Source organism: Aulonocara stuartgranti (genome assembly GCF_965226115.1).
Source record: "Aulonocara stuartgranti genome assembly, chromosome: 22".
NCBI lineage: Eukaryota > Metazoa > Chordata > Actinopteri > Cichliformes > Cichlidae > Aulonocara > Aulonocara stuartgranti.
In genome coordinates, this window is record NC_138957.1 from 11656961 (window position 1) to 11673890 (window position 16930).

Here is a 16930-nt window from a genome sequence, read left to right on the forward strand (position 1 = left end):
CCCTTATGGCTTGTTATATTTCACACGAGTGACCATTCATAACCACTGGCAATGGCAGCAAACCTAGAAGCTGTAGTACTGAGAAATATTTTTGTGCTGAAATCACAGTGAACATAAAGTTTTGACACAGTACAATTAAATCCTGAAAAACTGAAATAAATCACACATTTTTAGGGATTTTGCAACCTGAGTAACCCTCATCATTCAGGCCACTCACACATGGACTCTATTCTCAGACCAAGTCCTTTGCACTCTGTCCAAGCACTCGATCCTCTAATGTGTGCCTTTGTTTTGTTTTGTATATATCCCTCTCGATAATATATATTTCTCCTGTTTGTTATTTATTCCTGCTGTCTACTATTTATATTTAATCTGGCACAGTTGGTGTGGAGAACCCATAATTTCATTGTACATGTGCAATGACAATAAAAGACTATTCTATGAACTTAAAACATGCAAAAAAAAAAATCACCTGATGTGGCAAATATGACAATGGATTTATTGACAATAAAGGCACACAGGTAGCAAACACAGTTTATTGTTGTATTTACACATTTTCTTCCTCATGATTAATTTATCTTACAGTAAAACATTTGCCTATCTTTGTTTTTCTCTACAGTCTTTGGTGAAAGTTCACTTAGTCTTTTATCTGTCATCTTAAACAATGTTCTGTCCAATTAGATGGGAAGATGAGGAGGCGGGTTCTTGATGTCCTCCTGATCTTTTAGTTAGTGGCGTTCTCTCCCACCAACCAGTACGTCCTCATGCGTCCTTTCCCTTTCACTTCAATCTCTCCTCTGAGCTGCAGCTGGAAACAGCTGAACTCCTGCAGAACCTGACGAGTCGCCTCCGACACGTGAATCTTCAGAGCTGCAAAGACACAACAACACATTACGTCACACCTGGCCGAGCAGGGGATAAAGTGCTCAAGTACAACCACAGCATGACAAATATGTAAGGTCCCAAAACCTGCAGTTCCTCTAATGTTCACCAAAGGCTCCAACAGCAAATCAGTCAGCATAGACACCCATGTTAAAACTTTAGCAGAAATAAACATGTTTACAGCCTGACACACAAACTGGTTTGGCCTGTGTAAATGATTTCTCCCTTCATAACAACTGTAAGAGGGGAGGCTGAAAGTCACCTCTGGCTTTATAAAAATAAAATAGGCAGCAGGTGCAACAAACCAGTATGTGGCTACATCCATCTTTTAGATTCACTTTATTCCTAGAACATACACTAAATGATGTTTTTGTCTTTCGCCATCAGAGTTGATTAGACTAAAGAACCAATCAAGTTAGACCTGTCCTGGTGGACACAGACATGTGATTACTTAGCAGGAAGCAGGCCCTACCCTCCCCAGTTGACTCCATGCGTGACGCTGTATTGACCGTGTCTCCGAACAGACAGTACCTCGGCATCTTCAACCCAACCACGCCAGCACATACCGGACCTGGTGACACACACACCAACACTAAGTCTGCACTGTTCTTTTACTGTAGTGTAATGATAGTAGTGATAGTAATGCCGTGTATTGTAGTATTTCTGGCTGCAGTGTATGTAGTACCGCTATGGATGCCAATGCGGAGCCGTAGCTGCTGATTGGGTCGGTGTCGGATCTGGAAGCTCTTGACAGCTTCCAGCAGGGCGAGGGACATGCGGGCGACCTCTCGACCGTGAAGTTTACCGTTCCTGGCAGGTAGTCCTGAGACCACCATGTAGGCATCACCGATTGTTTCTACCTGAAAGGTGAAGATGTACACGGTAAACTGATCTGACTCACAGGTGGGATGTAGCTTAGATTAGCTCAGTTTAGCAAATTGTACCTTGTATACATCAAAGTTGTCTATAATGGCATCAAAACAGGTGTACAAGTCGTTTAATAACGTCACAACCTGCAGGAGGAAAACGCAGACACAGAAGGTGAGTGAGATTTCACACCAAAACAATCAGAAATGTACTGCAATAATAGCTCAAACCAGCAGATGGCAGCCTTATGTTTGCACGTTGTGATCTGAATGTATAGATCAGGCGTCTCCAACTCCAGTCCTCACGAGCTACTGTCCTGCAGCTTCTTCAGCATGCCATCAATTTTGGCAAAGGCCTGGTCACAAGCCACTCATTTGATTTAGGTGTGTTGGAACAAGGATGCATCTAAAAGCTGCAGGACAGTACCTCTCTCCAGGACCTGAGTTGGAGAACCCTCATGTGGATGGTTTCCCTGTAGCTTCCTCCGGGTTAACAACCTGCAGTGGCGTGCTCTCTGCAGACAGAGTGGTGAAGCCAACGATGTCGCTGAAGTAGATGGTGACAGAGTCAAACGCTTCAGCCTGAACTGTCTCTCCTCGTTTTAACTGCTCTGCTACAGAACTGACACATAAATAGGATGTTATAGTACTGCAGTATCCAGTATTTAGTGTAGTATTCAGGGCAGTAGTACTGAAGTATAGTTACTGTGGGAGTATCTGGTACAGCAGGGCCTCCGCCTTCCTCTTTTCCTCATGATAGGCCTGCGTTCGCTCCTCCACCAGCTCCTCCAGGTTATTAGCATACTGCTCCATCCGGGAGAGCAGATTGTCCAGGATGTTAGAGCCATATCCTCTGAAGAGACACATGATTGGACAGAGACAGACAGGGTGACAGGTGTTTGGCTTTCTGTTTTGTGAGTGACCGTTTTTCTACATATTTCTCTCATTTCTCAGCCTCTATTTTAGTGAAAGAACAACATGAATATTTATATTTCAATATTTCTTTACTGGCTGATTTTACAGAGTTACCGGGGACGCTCTCTGCCAGCTCTGTTTAGTGTCCAAACAGAGAGCTGAATAAAAGCTTTGTACAGCTGAGAGCATACTCTGAGATGTTTTGCATGTCTCCTGCTTCAGCATTAATCAGAGCATCATAAAAACCTGTCTCAGAATAAATGTGGGTCCGTCGCCTCTCCCTCACCTGTGCTGCTTCCTGAGCAGGATCTTGATGGTGTTGAAGTCGGGACGCTCGCTCGGCTCTTCACTCCAGCAGCGCTGCATCAGGACACCGAGCTCCTCACTGTGACTGTGGAAGCAGAGGGAGGGGCGGAGGGGCGGGGTGCCACCATGAATCACTGCCTGCACAATCTCTGTTGGAGGGAGGGGGGGGGGGCATTGGTTGCAAAAGCACACACGTTCAGCAGTAAGAGGTAAGTAGAAACACAAACACTTAAAAACGCTGATGCTCTAATTCTAGAAGACTCAATCCTGTGAATCCTCCTTTGTCTGATCATTTCTTAACATATACATTTACAATAATGGATTACACAGCATTAATACATTATTGGATGTATTATTGGGAATACATTTAATTACAGCAGATGTCTTTCTAAAAGGGTTGTAACTAAGTTTAAGGATATAATTCCTCCACTGTTATCTTCTTCAATACCATGTGCCAACAGAGTGCAGAGTAGCTACGTGAACTCTACCCCCACAATGGTCGATTATCTTTGAACTTGAAGATGTAAAATTATTACATTTGACAGTTGTGGCTGTCAAATGTGAGAGGGACATCCATCCATCACCATACACAAACCTCATGTCATTGAAGTAAGTCTGAAAGAAATCAGCTGATAAACAAATCTACAGAAGCTCCAAACACAGGCTCAGATCTCTTTCATCCTCACGAGGCTGGTTCAGGGTGCTCAGAAAGTCCTGGATGGATTTCCATGAAACAGGATGAACTTTTGGAGTCAATCCTAATGTGGATCCAGGACATTTTGGAGTGATAATTTACCATTGTGAGATAGGTAGGCCTGAGTGCACAAGCAGTGTTCACCTGGAAGTGCTGAAGTATCAAAACAAAGAAATGGTCTGTCTGCTAATTAGACTGGTTCTTATACTTGAGTATGCAAAGCACTTTATACAATATACCCTATTCCCACCTGCTTTCAAACATTCACACTCCGATAAAAACATCACAGAGCAACTCGGGGGGTTGTATCTTGCTCAAGGGCAAGTTGTCACGCAGATCAAGCAGTTAGGGATCAAATCACCAATGTTCCAATTAGCAGATGACCTGCTCTACAGCCACTCCAAAAGTGAGCACAAGTAAGAAACTGATGTTTTTAGAAGTTCAGCTGTCAGAACAGAGCTCAGGTGAAGCTGAAAAACGGGGGGGGGGGGGGGGATCAGAAGTGTATTTCATTAGCAGCAACAGGAGGGAATATAGCAGTTAAAATGATTATGACCACCTGACTCCAGACAAAAACTTTAATTTTTGTTTCCACACGTTGAAGTGAAATAACACAACTCTTCTGTCCTTCAGTTGTTCTTACAGTGAAAAAACTGCTAATTGGTTTGGGACTTGAGAGAGGTCATTGCCGATGGCACCAATTTAGAGATGATAACTCCATTAGGATTGTAGTTGAACTCGAGCAGAAATATCCATGTGAGTAAAGAAACTGGCTGTGGTGCCTGAAGCTGATGCTATTATGAGGTTGCTGCTCGATTCATGCCTCAAATTAAAGTGGAAGATGCTGTAAAACGGTTTTTGGTGCTGTGACATCGCTACAAAAGAAAGCTGCCAAGCATCTAAAAATGGAGCTTTGTCTATCACCTTCTCCCTTATATATTAGAAGCTCAGCATGCGGACAATTGGTGTGAATGTCAAGTCTCGTTTATTTGTCCTACAGCAGCGACTCAGGTCAGACACACATTAATCTATTGACCTATTATTGTAGGGTCTTTATCTTACAATATAAAGCACCTTGAGGTGACTGCTGTATAAATAAGGTTGAACTGAATTAATTTAACCCTGAGAAACACACATTCACCTTTAGGGGAGAGAGAGTGTGAGTCGAGGTAGAAAACTCCTCTGAGCAGAGCCACTTCCTGCAGGATCACTCCAAAACTGTACACATCCCCCTTTTGTGTCCCACAGTTCGGAGGACAATCTATCCTCACCAGCTCTGGAGCTGTCCACAGCTTCCCTGCCAAGTGATCAATAACTGATATCAGTGAAAACAACATCCTCATAGACAGTCTTTAATGTAGAGCGTCAGCTTCAATACATACGTGCATAGTAAGCATGTGTGTCCTCGGGGCAGTTTCTGGTCCTAAGACTCTGCAGGCCATAGTCAGTGATTTTCAGGACAAAGCGGCTGTCCACCACACAGTTGGACGATTTAAGGTTACCATGGGAGATGATGACGCTGTTGTGGAGAAATGCCATTCCCTGGAGGCAAACAGACAGACAGCTGATTCAGGTGAAAAGTCTGAAGCTCTCTAGAATCGAAACATGAGTCCAACATTGATGTCAGAGACCTCGTTCATACTTTTTCATTTACATGTGTTTTCTGTAACCCCACCCCCCAAGCCAAAGAGACAAGTTTTTACCTTGACAATGTCATTAATGAGAGAGTATCTGAACATCCAGTCCAGTGTGATGCTGTCACTCTCCATCAGGTCCTGAGGGACAGACACACACGCATGTTGGCCATTCAGTCCAAGTGAGGTCCTCAGCAGAGATGGGCAGTAACGCATTACTGTAATCCGATTACTTTTTTCAAGTAACGAGTAAAGTAAGGGATTACTATTGCAAAAACGGTAATGAGATTACCGTTACATTCCCGTAGTAACGCTGCGTTACTAAAACCGTGATTTTTTTCGAGAATGTCTCATGACAGCGACGTAAGCGAGTGCGACGTTCGTGACAACAGCTGTGCGCAGATCAACAACGGACAATATATCGAGTGCGGGAGAGAATGTGAGCGTGCAGCGTTTAAAGTGTGGAAGCACTGACCTTACTTTGAGTTTGATTCCATAAAAAGTGACAAACACATTAGCGTCCGTTGTGCGTGGGAAGAAAACTTCTTTTTACAGCGAAAAAATCCCTAAACTTCCGAGCAAGCACCGAGTGCGCAACGACGTAATGGGAAACTCACAGAGAAACTCGCGGATTCTTCAACTGACCACGGCACACCTGCATCAGGGTAAACCTCCGCCTGCCCTACTCCTGCTTTACAGGTGAAAATAGAGCAACAGGACCGCTGAGTCTTTGACTTTATTTATTTTCTGCTCTGCTTTACTTGCATCTATTTGAAAGAGTGAGTGTAAACACACACAAAAAAATTATTTTATGTGCTGGAATGTGCAGAAAATAGGTTTAAATATTAAACAAATTTCTTCCAGTCAGAGAATGTTGCATATAATTACATTTTTGCTTGATGCATAAAGTTAAAAGATTAAAACTAATAAAACAAGTTTTAAAAAGAAACTTTTCCATTTGATTACATTTTGTATGATGGATTATGCAGAAAAAGTAGAATTGGGCTGAAAGATCTATCGCTTTATCACCTATTCAGGTTGTAAATCGTGTTTTTAAAAAGTAACTAAGTAACTAAGTAATTAATTACTTTTGAAAATAAGTAATCAGTAAAGTAACTGGATTACTTTTTTGGGGAAGTAATCAGTAATTAGTTACTGATTACTCTTTTCAAGTAACTTGACCAACACTGGTCCTCAGTGACAGACACTGAGGACACTTCTGCTCTGCGAGGACATTTCTGTGCATGGTTAAAATTGTGTACTGAATACTGAATCACTCAGCAGAGTAATGGTGTCTTTGCTTGTGACTATCTGTAAGCAGCAGCTTCAGCTGATATTTGATATTCATTCTTCCTCCCCACACTAAAAGCATCATCCTCATCTCAGAGCACAAACTCAAAATAACTCAAACCGCCTGAGTTGCTCTGTGTTAGGATGACAGCCCTGACATCCAGCGGTCATCTGACAACAACCCAAACCCCCACACGGCCCACATCAACCTTTGCATGTTGCTAGGTTACTGTGCTGGGAGGTTGCTATGCTACAGTGCTGACAGATAACTGTAGCTGAGAGGAGAGAGAACATCTGAAACACAAAAAACATCTCATATGAAAAAATGTAAGGAATGAACGAGCAGAGGATGGCTGCAGTGCTACCTCCTGACTGTAGAAACCACTGCATCATTTAGGTATCTTAATGCCTAACCAGCTTTCAACTGCTCCCGTATTAACACGAGCTCCACACAGCAGCCATCTCCATGTTTGATGTCAGAGTTTGCATCCAAAGAGCTGTCGCGATCTAACCAAAGTAAACTGAGGATGTGGACAAGGTGTGCAGTTATATTATTTGGAAATATTGTTCTGACTTTTTGCAATATTTCTAATCTGTATAAAGTAAAACTGGACCAGGGTTTTGACATGCAAGCTGAAAGTGTCGATGAAAAATAATGCACAGATTTCTAGCAAAACATTAGCTGGGTGTGACGTACCTGAAGGCTGCCTCTTGGACAGTACTCTGTGATGATGCACATGTTCGGCGGGTCAATACAGGCGCCAATGAAGCGGGTCAGGTGTTCATTTTGGACATCTCGCATCTACAAAAACACAGAGGCTGCTACTTTAAATCCTATCATGCTCTACAAACAAAATGGGTAGATTGGTAGGTTGAGATCATTTAGGAGGTTAGATCGGATAGGTGTATACACACACACACACACACACACACACACACACACACACACACACACACACACACACACACACATATATATATATGCATGCAGGTAGGTAAGGTTTTCAGTCTATAGCAAGTCGCTAGGCTATTATTTCATTTGCTACAAATACAAAAGCTCAACATCCTGCAAGAAGACCTATAAGCTAGGTCAGTCAGGTACAGTGTTAGATGGTAGGTTAGTGGGCAGATAGTTCTTACATGCTTCAGTTCAAACAGAACCTTCCGGGTCAGTTCGATGCGTTTCTTGTTGATGTATTTGATAGCTGCCAAGTTTCCCTGCAGGAGACACAGTGAACCAGATTACCACTTGACACCATCTTGTTAGAGGAACATGTGATGGGACTGTCAGCGTCTGTCAGACCTTGTAGTATCCGGTTTTAGTGTAGATCTGAAAGTTTCCCTCCATGGTCATCAGAGAACCATAGTTGGATCCTTTCTGCAGACACAAGCACAAACAATCGAGACACTCGGCTTTTTTTCAATGAAGAGTGTAGGTCCTGGATAACATGCAGCACTACCATACGGAGGAAACTTTTTTCCTCATGTTTTGCATGGGTGGTCCAGCCCAGTAGTTACTAATTAATAGAGTAATCAGCATCACAGTGAATAATTATATAATATATAACATAATATATATTATATAAAGAAAAGAAAACCAGGTTTATGGTTTGAAGGAGACTTCAATTATCTTTTTTTTGCACAACTCTACTATACAATGAAGAATTTAGGAAAATGATTTAATTCAATGTGAACAAATCAGTCAGTCAGCTGATCCAGGCCCAGAGAGCTTCCGGTGTAGCCGGGAATTCCAGAAAGGGAAAAATAGAAATCCAGTTGAAGGCTTCCTGTTCCATCTGTTAGTCATTGTTTACAAATGCAAACACATTTCAGACTATAAACTGAAACTGGAAAATTTCAGGAAGTAAAGACAGGCACTGTATTAGGTATAATATGTTTCCAGTGAGTACGGATGATTTATTTATAGTATAATAACAGCTGTGTTACCAGAGACATGGTGAGCCTGCTGCACGCTCTCCTCAGGACTTTATCCAGGTTGCTCATCTGGACGTCATCCCAGGAAACTCTCCACAGCTGAGCTGCAAGCTCGCTCTCCAGCTTCAGCTTCCTGTTCAGCAGACAGGAAGAGAGTGTGTATATGTGCATATGTGCGAGTGTGTGTGTTGAAATTTGAGGGGAAGGAAAATGGAGAGAAAGCTGATGGAAAGGATAAACAGGCTGAATGAGTTACACAGAGATCTGGTGGGGCGGCTGTGGCTCTGGTGTTAGAACCACTGGAGCACTGGCGTGTGAGCGTGTGTGAAAGTATTAGGTATGGATAAAAGCATTGGATGAATGTCTGCGATTGGGCGGATGAAATTTGTAGTAGAAAGTGCTTTGAGTGTGCTTTGAGGATCTCAGTCAGAGATGCTTGGCTTTACACTAGCGTTTGTTCCAGTTAGGATTATGCTCTATAAGTGGAAAAGCAGCCAGACCAGAGCAAGGGAATGACTTCAGCTTATGAACTGATGATAACAAACCTCCGTAACAGTAGAGTCTCACCTGCCTGTATGGAGTCAGTTTTTGAATTTGAGTGCATGAGTGAGCTTCTTGTCAGTTTTATGCTTTGTTCATTTTCACTTTCAATGACTCAAAATCAAATCAGGGTTTTCTTTGTTGAAGTCAGATGAGGATTTCTCCTTCGAGCCTTCCTTTCTTTCTGGGCCTGATGTGCAGCATGAGTGTAATGATTTAAACTGAGATCTGCCGGGGTCGCAATGGGGTCATACGTCCAGTTTTCATACTCAGTACAGAGATACAAACATGTTTGGCTCACCTGTAGATGAAGATGGTGACAGTAACGATGATGACAAAGACAAAGCAGATCACCATTGCAACCATCTGATGCATAGCAACTGTACCTAAAAGATGAGACAGGAAGAAAATCCATTACTGTTTGCAGGAGTGAGGACCAGTTTGAGCTCTTTTGCTCTGGGTGAAGCGGTTTTCAGTCCATGGGGCTTAACATGTGTTATAAGCAAAGATGGGCAGTAAGGCATACTTTTTTAAAGTAACAAGTAAAGTAAGGGATTACTATTGCAAAAAAGTAATTAGATTACTCTTACTTCTTTCCCATAAGCATGCTGCATTACTAAACAGTGATTTTGTTTGTGAGAGTGTCTCATGACAATGACATACAAGTGTGTGACGTCTGCGGCAGCCACAGATGTGTGTAGATCAACAATGGATAATATGGAGTGTGGGAGAGAGTATGTGCAGCGTTTAAAGCTTGGAAGTACTGACATTACTTTGAGTTTGATTCCATAAAAAGTGACCAAAACATTAGTGTCTGCTGTACACTCTGCGTGGGAATAAAACTTCCTTCTACAGTGAAAAATTACATTTCAAAATTTCAGCAAGCACCTAGCACGCTGCCATGGGAACGTAAAATTCACAGAGAAACCCCCCGGATCCCCCCACTGACATGACCGCTGTGGCACCAGGCAAACCTCCACCGGCCCTGCTTCTGCTAATCAGCTGAAAATAGAATTAGTGCTGCTGAATCTTAGATTTCATTTATTTTTTGCTGTGTTTTACTTGCATCTATTTGAAAGAGCAAGTGTAATATGCTGGAATACGCAGAAAACAGGTTTAACTGTTAAACAAATTTCTTCAAGTCAAAGACTGTTCCATATAATTTCATTTTAAACTTTATGCACATTGCATCAAGCAAAAGATAAATACTAATAAAAACAAGTTTCAAAAAGAGACTTTTTCATTTGATTCAATTGTATATGATGGATTATGCAGAAAAAAATGCTGATGTTTAGGCTTCAAAATGTGACGTTTTTGTGACGTAGCCTGTGATCTGCAGTTTAGCAATGTCACAATACCAGAAATGTAGGTACGAATCATTAAAATTATATGATTATCAATAGGAAAAAAAATTATCATCCCATGTACTTAAAGATAAACTACTTTAATAAATCAATGGCATCCTGGCAGCAAGCTGTTTCTTTAAAGTGTTAACTATATTTTTTGACAGCACAGAGGCTGAAATGACTGAGTATACTGTTAGTGTTACTTTAAAGTTAGTTCCATTAAGTTACCTTAAGGATGTATAACGTTAGCCATTGCAAAGACCCTTTTGAACATATCAAACTTCACTATAAGCACTATATACAAATGCACTATATAAGAACCAGTCCATGCATTGGTTCTCGTGACATCCTTTGTGCAGTTTGGTCTGTAGTCTGTAGTTGTGCGTTCGTACTTGTGAGACATGCTGGGTTGTTGTTCTTGAAGCCACACTTGGGGATGTCTGGTGGCGGAGAACCTTTGGGCCAGTGGAAGTTTAGACCATTTTGCAGGATGAGCTGCTTTATGCTGCTGTTATACACGCACACCACCTGGGAACATACACACACCACAACTGGTTTCTTCACTTTGTTCAAAGCCTGCAATCTCACTTACTCCCTAACAGTATCGAATAGGGCAGGAGTGGCCAACTCCAGGCCTCGAGGGCTGGTGTCTTGCAGGTTTCAGATGTGTCCTTGATCCATCACAGCTGATTTAAATGGCTAAATTACCACCTCATCATTTCTTGAAGTTCTGCAGAGGCCTGGTAATGAACTAATCATTTGATTCAGTTGTGATGACCCAGAGTGATATCTAAAACCTGCAGGACACTGGCTCTCGAGGCCTGGAGTTGGCCACCCCTGGAATAGGGTTTATTGGTGTGTCAGGGCCCTGGGTTGGGGACGCAGGGTTTAGAATTTGAACTCTGGTTTGGGGTTAAAGGATGTTCTAAGTTTAATTCTCTGGTGCTGCTACACCAGGCTTGGAGAGTTTTCCTGCCTTGGAGCCAGTGACATCTGGAGTAATTACACTCACCTGCTGCTGATCAGCCTCGTCAAGTGAGTACTACTAACTGGGCGACAGTCAGCACAGGATCGTTGTACAATCAGTTCTCCTGCTAGTGAGGTGAAAGTGTTTCTGTTGGCCAGTTGTTTGGAATATACTTACAGCAGTGTCTCTTGTTTCCAGGTGGATTGAGGAAATGGGTGGAGGGTGCTGGGCACAAGTGTACATAGACACCGAAGAGGGAGCTGGGAACTGACACACGAAGAGAACACGCACTGGGGATTATTGGCACTTTTATTTTTATTTTATTTTTTGTAGGGCTGTCCTGGTTGACACGCCTCTACAATGTTGCGTGGAGATCAGGGGCAGTACCCCTGGACTGGCAGACCGGGGTGGTGGTCCCCATCTTTAAGAAGGGGGACCGGAGGGTGTGTTCCAACTACAGGGGGATCACACTCCTCAGCCTCCCTGGGAAAGTCTACGCCAGGGTGCTGGAAAAGAGAGTCCGCTAGTCGAACCTCGGATACAGGAGGAACAATGCGGTTTTCGTCCTGGTCGCGGAACACTGGACCAGCTCTTTATCCTCTCAAGGATACTTGAGGGTGCATGGGAGTTTGCCCAACCAGTCTACATGTGTTTTGTGGACTTGGAGAAGGCATTCGACCGTGTTCCTCGGGGTGTCCTGTGGGAGCTGTTGGGGGAGTATAGGGTGTCTGGCCCGTTACTACGGGCCATTCGATCCTTATACAACCATTGCAAGAGCTTGGTTCGCTCGTCGGGGTCTCCCCTGACACACTGAACTTTACTCCAGTCGGTTTTACGGTAGCTCTGCAGCCTTTATCGTACCTCTAAGGTGTTACATGACAATGATGACATCAATAGTCTTACCTGGAATTCTCCAGACTCAACATCGGTCATGTCCCACACAGCGAAGTCCATCTCTCTGTCCCCGAACTCGTCCATCTCCACAGGGCCCATCACGCCTGCAGAGACGCCACAGAGCAGATGTTATCTGTTTGTGATCTTGGAGAACACTAACTCTTTTCTCTGTTATTTCTGAGTGTTTGCTTTGCAGCGATGGGGAAATATTTTCACTCAGCTCGGGCACAGTTTGAACTGACGTGAGGTCACGTTAATCTTTTTTTACCATGTTCTGAGAAATGTTTACTTTCACAATCAAATTTATTTATTTGACATATTTTATTGGCACCCTGAATGATGGAAGTCTTTATCTCGCATACCCAAAAGGTCAAAGATCTAGCTTAGACAAACACAAATGTGAACTGAAGCCTGACAGGTTGGTGATGTAATTCTCACATTTCTGCTCCAACATGGAAAAATACTGCGACCACTCTGCAGTCTTCTCAGATCCCTTGACAAACACCAACAACAATAAAAAAAAAGGTGGAATGATCACTGACAGAGCGGCTTGTTTACAGGAATAATTCTCCACACTGATTTTGGCTCCTCAGTCAGTCAAACATCTGTCGCTTTTTATTATGCCTGTAGTAATATGTATAAATGCACACAATTGTGTGGAAATCAATCTGCACATTGAAGCATGGCCTCCTCGGGCTCGTGGCTAGTGAAGCAGCTTGTGGCTAGTGAAGTCTCTGAGCCAATTAAACTGCATACAGCTCAACAGCCTGCAGGATTTAAACTCGGGTTCACCTTCAATTTAAGGAATCAGTGAAACAGGAGCTTGTTTTCTTCCTGACCATTATCAGGAATGGAGACACTGTGTCACAGCAAACAACAGCAATATACAAGCTCGAGGGGGGAGGGACCTCAAAGAATCAGCCGACCGACCAACCTTTATCAAATAAAAGCTGTCAGATTTTCTGGTTTTACAGTGGTATGGTCATGGTTACTGCAGCCTGCCCCACCCCACTGTTCTGTATGGACATGGAGGGACAAATGAGGGTTTTTAAGCTGAAATGGTTCCTCATTTAAAGCCCTGTGGTTCTCCACCCTGTTTGTAATACCACCAAGCAGAGAGAAGAGATTATTGTAAATAAAATGTCATTGTCAACTTTTTTTTTCTTTTACTCAACAGTTTTGTAATAACTGAATATTTTCTGATTAGCTAGAAACAACAATGCTTCTAGTGAAGCACAACAAAGTTAAACACAGTGAAGCTAGACTCCAGCACAGCCTCATTTAATGAGTAACTGAGACACAACAAATGTCCATCAGAATTCCCTCATACTCGCTGCATTTTGGCAAAGCTCAGTTACCTGAGACTGTCCTTTAGTGGGCGCGTTATGGTGAAATGCTCTGAAATTTAAAGAAATGTGAATAAACTCACTGAGATGTAATCGTGAGCACCTTTGAGTGCTTTTATGTCTTTCTGTCTGCAAACATGATGAAGGTTAATTTAATGTTTTCTTGGTTCACAATTAAGAAAAAGCCTTAGAACATAAACTGCACAATGGAAACTCCAAACAGAAAATCCAACTAAATACAACACATGAGACAAGAGACTAACAAAATAAAACAGGAAGTAACTAAAAGGGGCTATCTCATGCAGCAAAGAGGACTTAACAAGATGCAAGGGACACAGCAGGCAGGATAGAATAGCCCTTTGTTGTCATTGAAAATGTACAATGAAATTGTGGGTGCTCCACATCAACCATGCTGGAGTAAAATATGAATAGTAGACAGCAGGAATAAATAGCAAACAGCTTAAATACATACAATCATGAGGGGTATACACAAAAGGCACACATTACAGAAGAAATTGCAAAAGGCAGTGCAAGGATGCAAATTACTCGGTCTGAAAAGAGTCCACGTGCGAGTGGTCTGAGTGGTGATGGTTACTCAGATGAAGGCTCCGATTGGTGAGGTGAGTGGGCAGGGGTGTGATGTGGGGGATAGTGTTTGTTGACAGTCCGAACAGCCCAGGGGAATATGCTGTTTTTAAGTCTGGAGGTGTGGGACCTGATTGACCTGAAGCACCAACCATAGGGCAGCAGGTCAAACATGTGGTGGGTGGGATGCAAGGCAAGTCATCATGGCCCTGGTTTTTCTGAGACAGGAGGATCTGGCAATGACCTCCAGGGGTGGCAGAAGGCAGCCAATGATTTTTTTGAGCGGTGTTCATTACCTTCTGTGCAACCTTACTGTTCTCAGTAGTGGCCCAAGCATACCAAACACCCAGGCATCAGGCGAGCACGCTCTCCAGTGAGGCATGCTAGGCTAGCAGCAGTTTCTGGTCCAGCTTTTTCTTCCTCAGGACACAGATGAAGTGCAGTTGCTGTTAGGCCTTCTTTACCAGGGTGTTGGTGTTGTGAGTCCAGGTGAAATTGACGGAGACTGTAGCTTGCCTCCACCAGTGTGTGAATGGGTGGATGACTGGGTGTGTAAAGCGCTTTGGGGTCCCTAGGTGGGACTAGCAAAAGCGCTATACAAATACAGGCCATTTACCACTTGTATGCGCATAAATAAAAAATAATAAAATTATATCTGTAGTCAAAATGATGTCAGTTAAATTAAAATGAATTTCAGCCAGGCAAGTATCAAAAGACTGCACTTAGCACTTTGTTTTTACTGCACTACAAACCTCTTAACGTGTGTTTCAAGAGAAATAAAATTAATAGAATATATAGAGAATACAATATTATTCTTTAATGGCAAATACTACATAGGCTTGGTGAAGGTTTGCTTTTTGTTAAAGGTTTATATTCATTTCTACTGTTGTCCTCCTTTCATCTATTAGGATTGTTTACTACCACCCCCTCATTTCCCCTCCCCTTCTCCTGTACCCCCATCCACCATCTCACACACCTCTGACGCAAATGCCCACTGATTGATGGCCGCTGACGGTGTTTCGGTGTATGTTGTGGATAAAAGCTGTTCAATCTAATAAAGAGCACACAGAGCAGCCTGTTTATCAGCACCATCAACACACTCGCATACACACTGAAGAAACACACACCGAAATCACAGTGGGACCTGGGCGTCCCGCTCCTGAGTCTGACTCTGGTTTTGATTATATTAGTGCTGGTTGACATATACGTGATAAATATAAGGACATATCTGTTTCTAAGGTACAGCCCTGTTTCCAAAAAATGCTCATTCCAAATATTAATAAAGTAGATGGTGATCCTTACACATTATTTATAGTCCACACAAAGCACGAGATTAACAGGCCCAGAAAAATAAAACACTGCACAGATTTGGCTGCTTAGTTCCTTAAAAATGTTTTATTGTGGTTACAGATGCATGTGTTGGATTCCATTGGGGTTTTTTTGTTTGTTTGTTTGTTTGTTTGTTTTTGGGGGGGGGGGGATAAGTGTTTTTATTTTGATTTATTTATTTACTTACTCTGAACAATCTTTTTAATGTTTTTATTATTCTATGTATATATGTATCATTTTTGTGATTGTGTGGAGGGGTCTGTGTGGTGTAACTGAAAAAAATATCTCCCAAGGGAGACAAATAGTACGGAGCCCCTCTGATGACGTGGTCCAAAAAATAAATAAATTGTGGCCACAAAATACTAATTCGTGCCGTCGAAATAGTATAACGTGCCCACGAAATACTTAATTGTGGCCACGAAATACTATTTCGAGGGCACGAAATAGGTATAACGTGCGCACGAAATGCTAATTTGTGGGCACGAATTGGGTATAACGTGGCAATGAATTACGCATTTGTGGCAACAAAATAGATAACGTGCGCACATCATATTGATACAATTCCTGGACAGCTGCGTAGAGACATAAGCATAAGAGTAGGCTAAACCTATACACCATGGACAGAGACAGTATGATTGAGGTTTTTTTAGGCTGGGAATGAGCTACAAATGCATTTTGAAAAGCCTGGCAATGCAAGGAACCATTATTACGGAGAGACATTTAAACGGGATATTATGAGCCCAGCTGCTTTACAGACGTAAGTACGACCTGGATGCCGGGATAGATTTTATTGTCAACCAACTGCAAGGGCCTGGGAAGGATCACGGTTATCGGTCAAGTGTTTCGTGCCCACAAATGAGCATTTCTTGCGCACGTTATACCCATTTCGTGCCCACGAAGTAGTATTTTGTGGCCACAATTTATTTATTTTTTGGACCATGTCATCAGAGGGGCTCCGTAAAATAGAGAGACTTTGACTTGTAACAGAAAACAGCACATGGCCGAAGTTTAGCTCGTTTTCCTCTGAGCTGTATCACCTCATCTTTACCTCTCTGAAGAGACAGACTGTTGCAGAGTAAAGCAAGGGGTTTTTATTGTCTTTTCTTTTTGATAAAGCATATTGTTATGATTGGATCACGGGACCCATTAGTTATGCAGCTGGTGCCTTCCTCTGTGTTTCTACGTCAGTCACCTTTTTCACTCACTGTGTTTTTATACACCTCTCTGCATTTAATCATTAGTTATTAATCAGTCTCTGGCTGTCTTCCACAGCATGTCTTGTCCTGTCTTCTGGTTTATGCCTGTTAAAAGGGAATTTTAAAACTTTCTGTCTTTCATTGAAATTCAACATGATAAGTCTTTGGACTTGTTTCAATTAAATTTGAGACCTGACAGAGTGTA

At 42.5% G+C, this 16930-nt stretch overlaps 1 protein-coding gene across 1 annotated transcript in view; it reads right to left on the reverse strand.

Annotated features, from left to right (window-relative positions):
* Positions 1–473: 473 nt before the first annotated feature.
* npr1a (natriuretic peptide receptor 1a) overlaps positions 474–16930 on the reverse strand; it is a 32898-nt gene continuing 16441 nt past the window's right edge. Inside the window, exons 6-22 of the mRNA XM_082521049.1 lie at positions 12279–12373; positions 10801–10936; positions 9364–9448; positions 8535–8655; positions 7891–7965; positions 7728–7805; positions 7285–7389; positions 5367–5438; positions 5046–5205; positions 4805–4960; positions 2950–3118; positions 2455–2601; positions 2247–2370; positions 1827–1895; positions 1568–1742; positions 1355–1453; positions 474–870 (exon numbers count right to left, since the gene is read on the reverse strand). Of these exons, the coding sequence (XP_082377175.1) occupies positions 725–870; positions 1355–1453; positions 1568–1742; positions 1827–1895; positions 2247–2370; positions 2455–2601; positions 2950–3118; positions 4805–4960; positions 5046–5205; positions 5367–5438; positions 7285–7389; positions 7728–7805; positions 7891–7965; positions 8535–8655; positions 9364–9448; positions 10801–10936; positions 12279–12373 (2012 nt within the window). The 3' untranslated portion in view covers positions 474–724. The remainder of the gene's footprint in view (positions 871–1354; positions 1454–1567; positions 1743–1826; positions 1896–2246; positions 2371–2454; positions 2602–2949; positions 3119–4804; positions 4961–5045; positions 5206–5366; positions 5439–7284; positions 7390–7727; positions 7806–7890; positions 7966–8534; positions 8656–9363; positions 9449–10800; positions 10937–12278; positions 12374–16930) is intronic.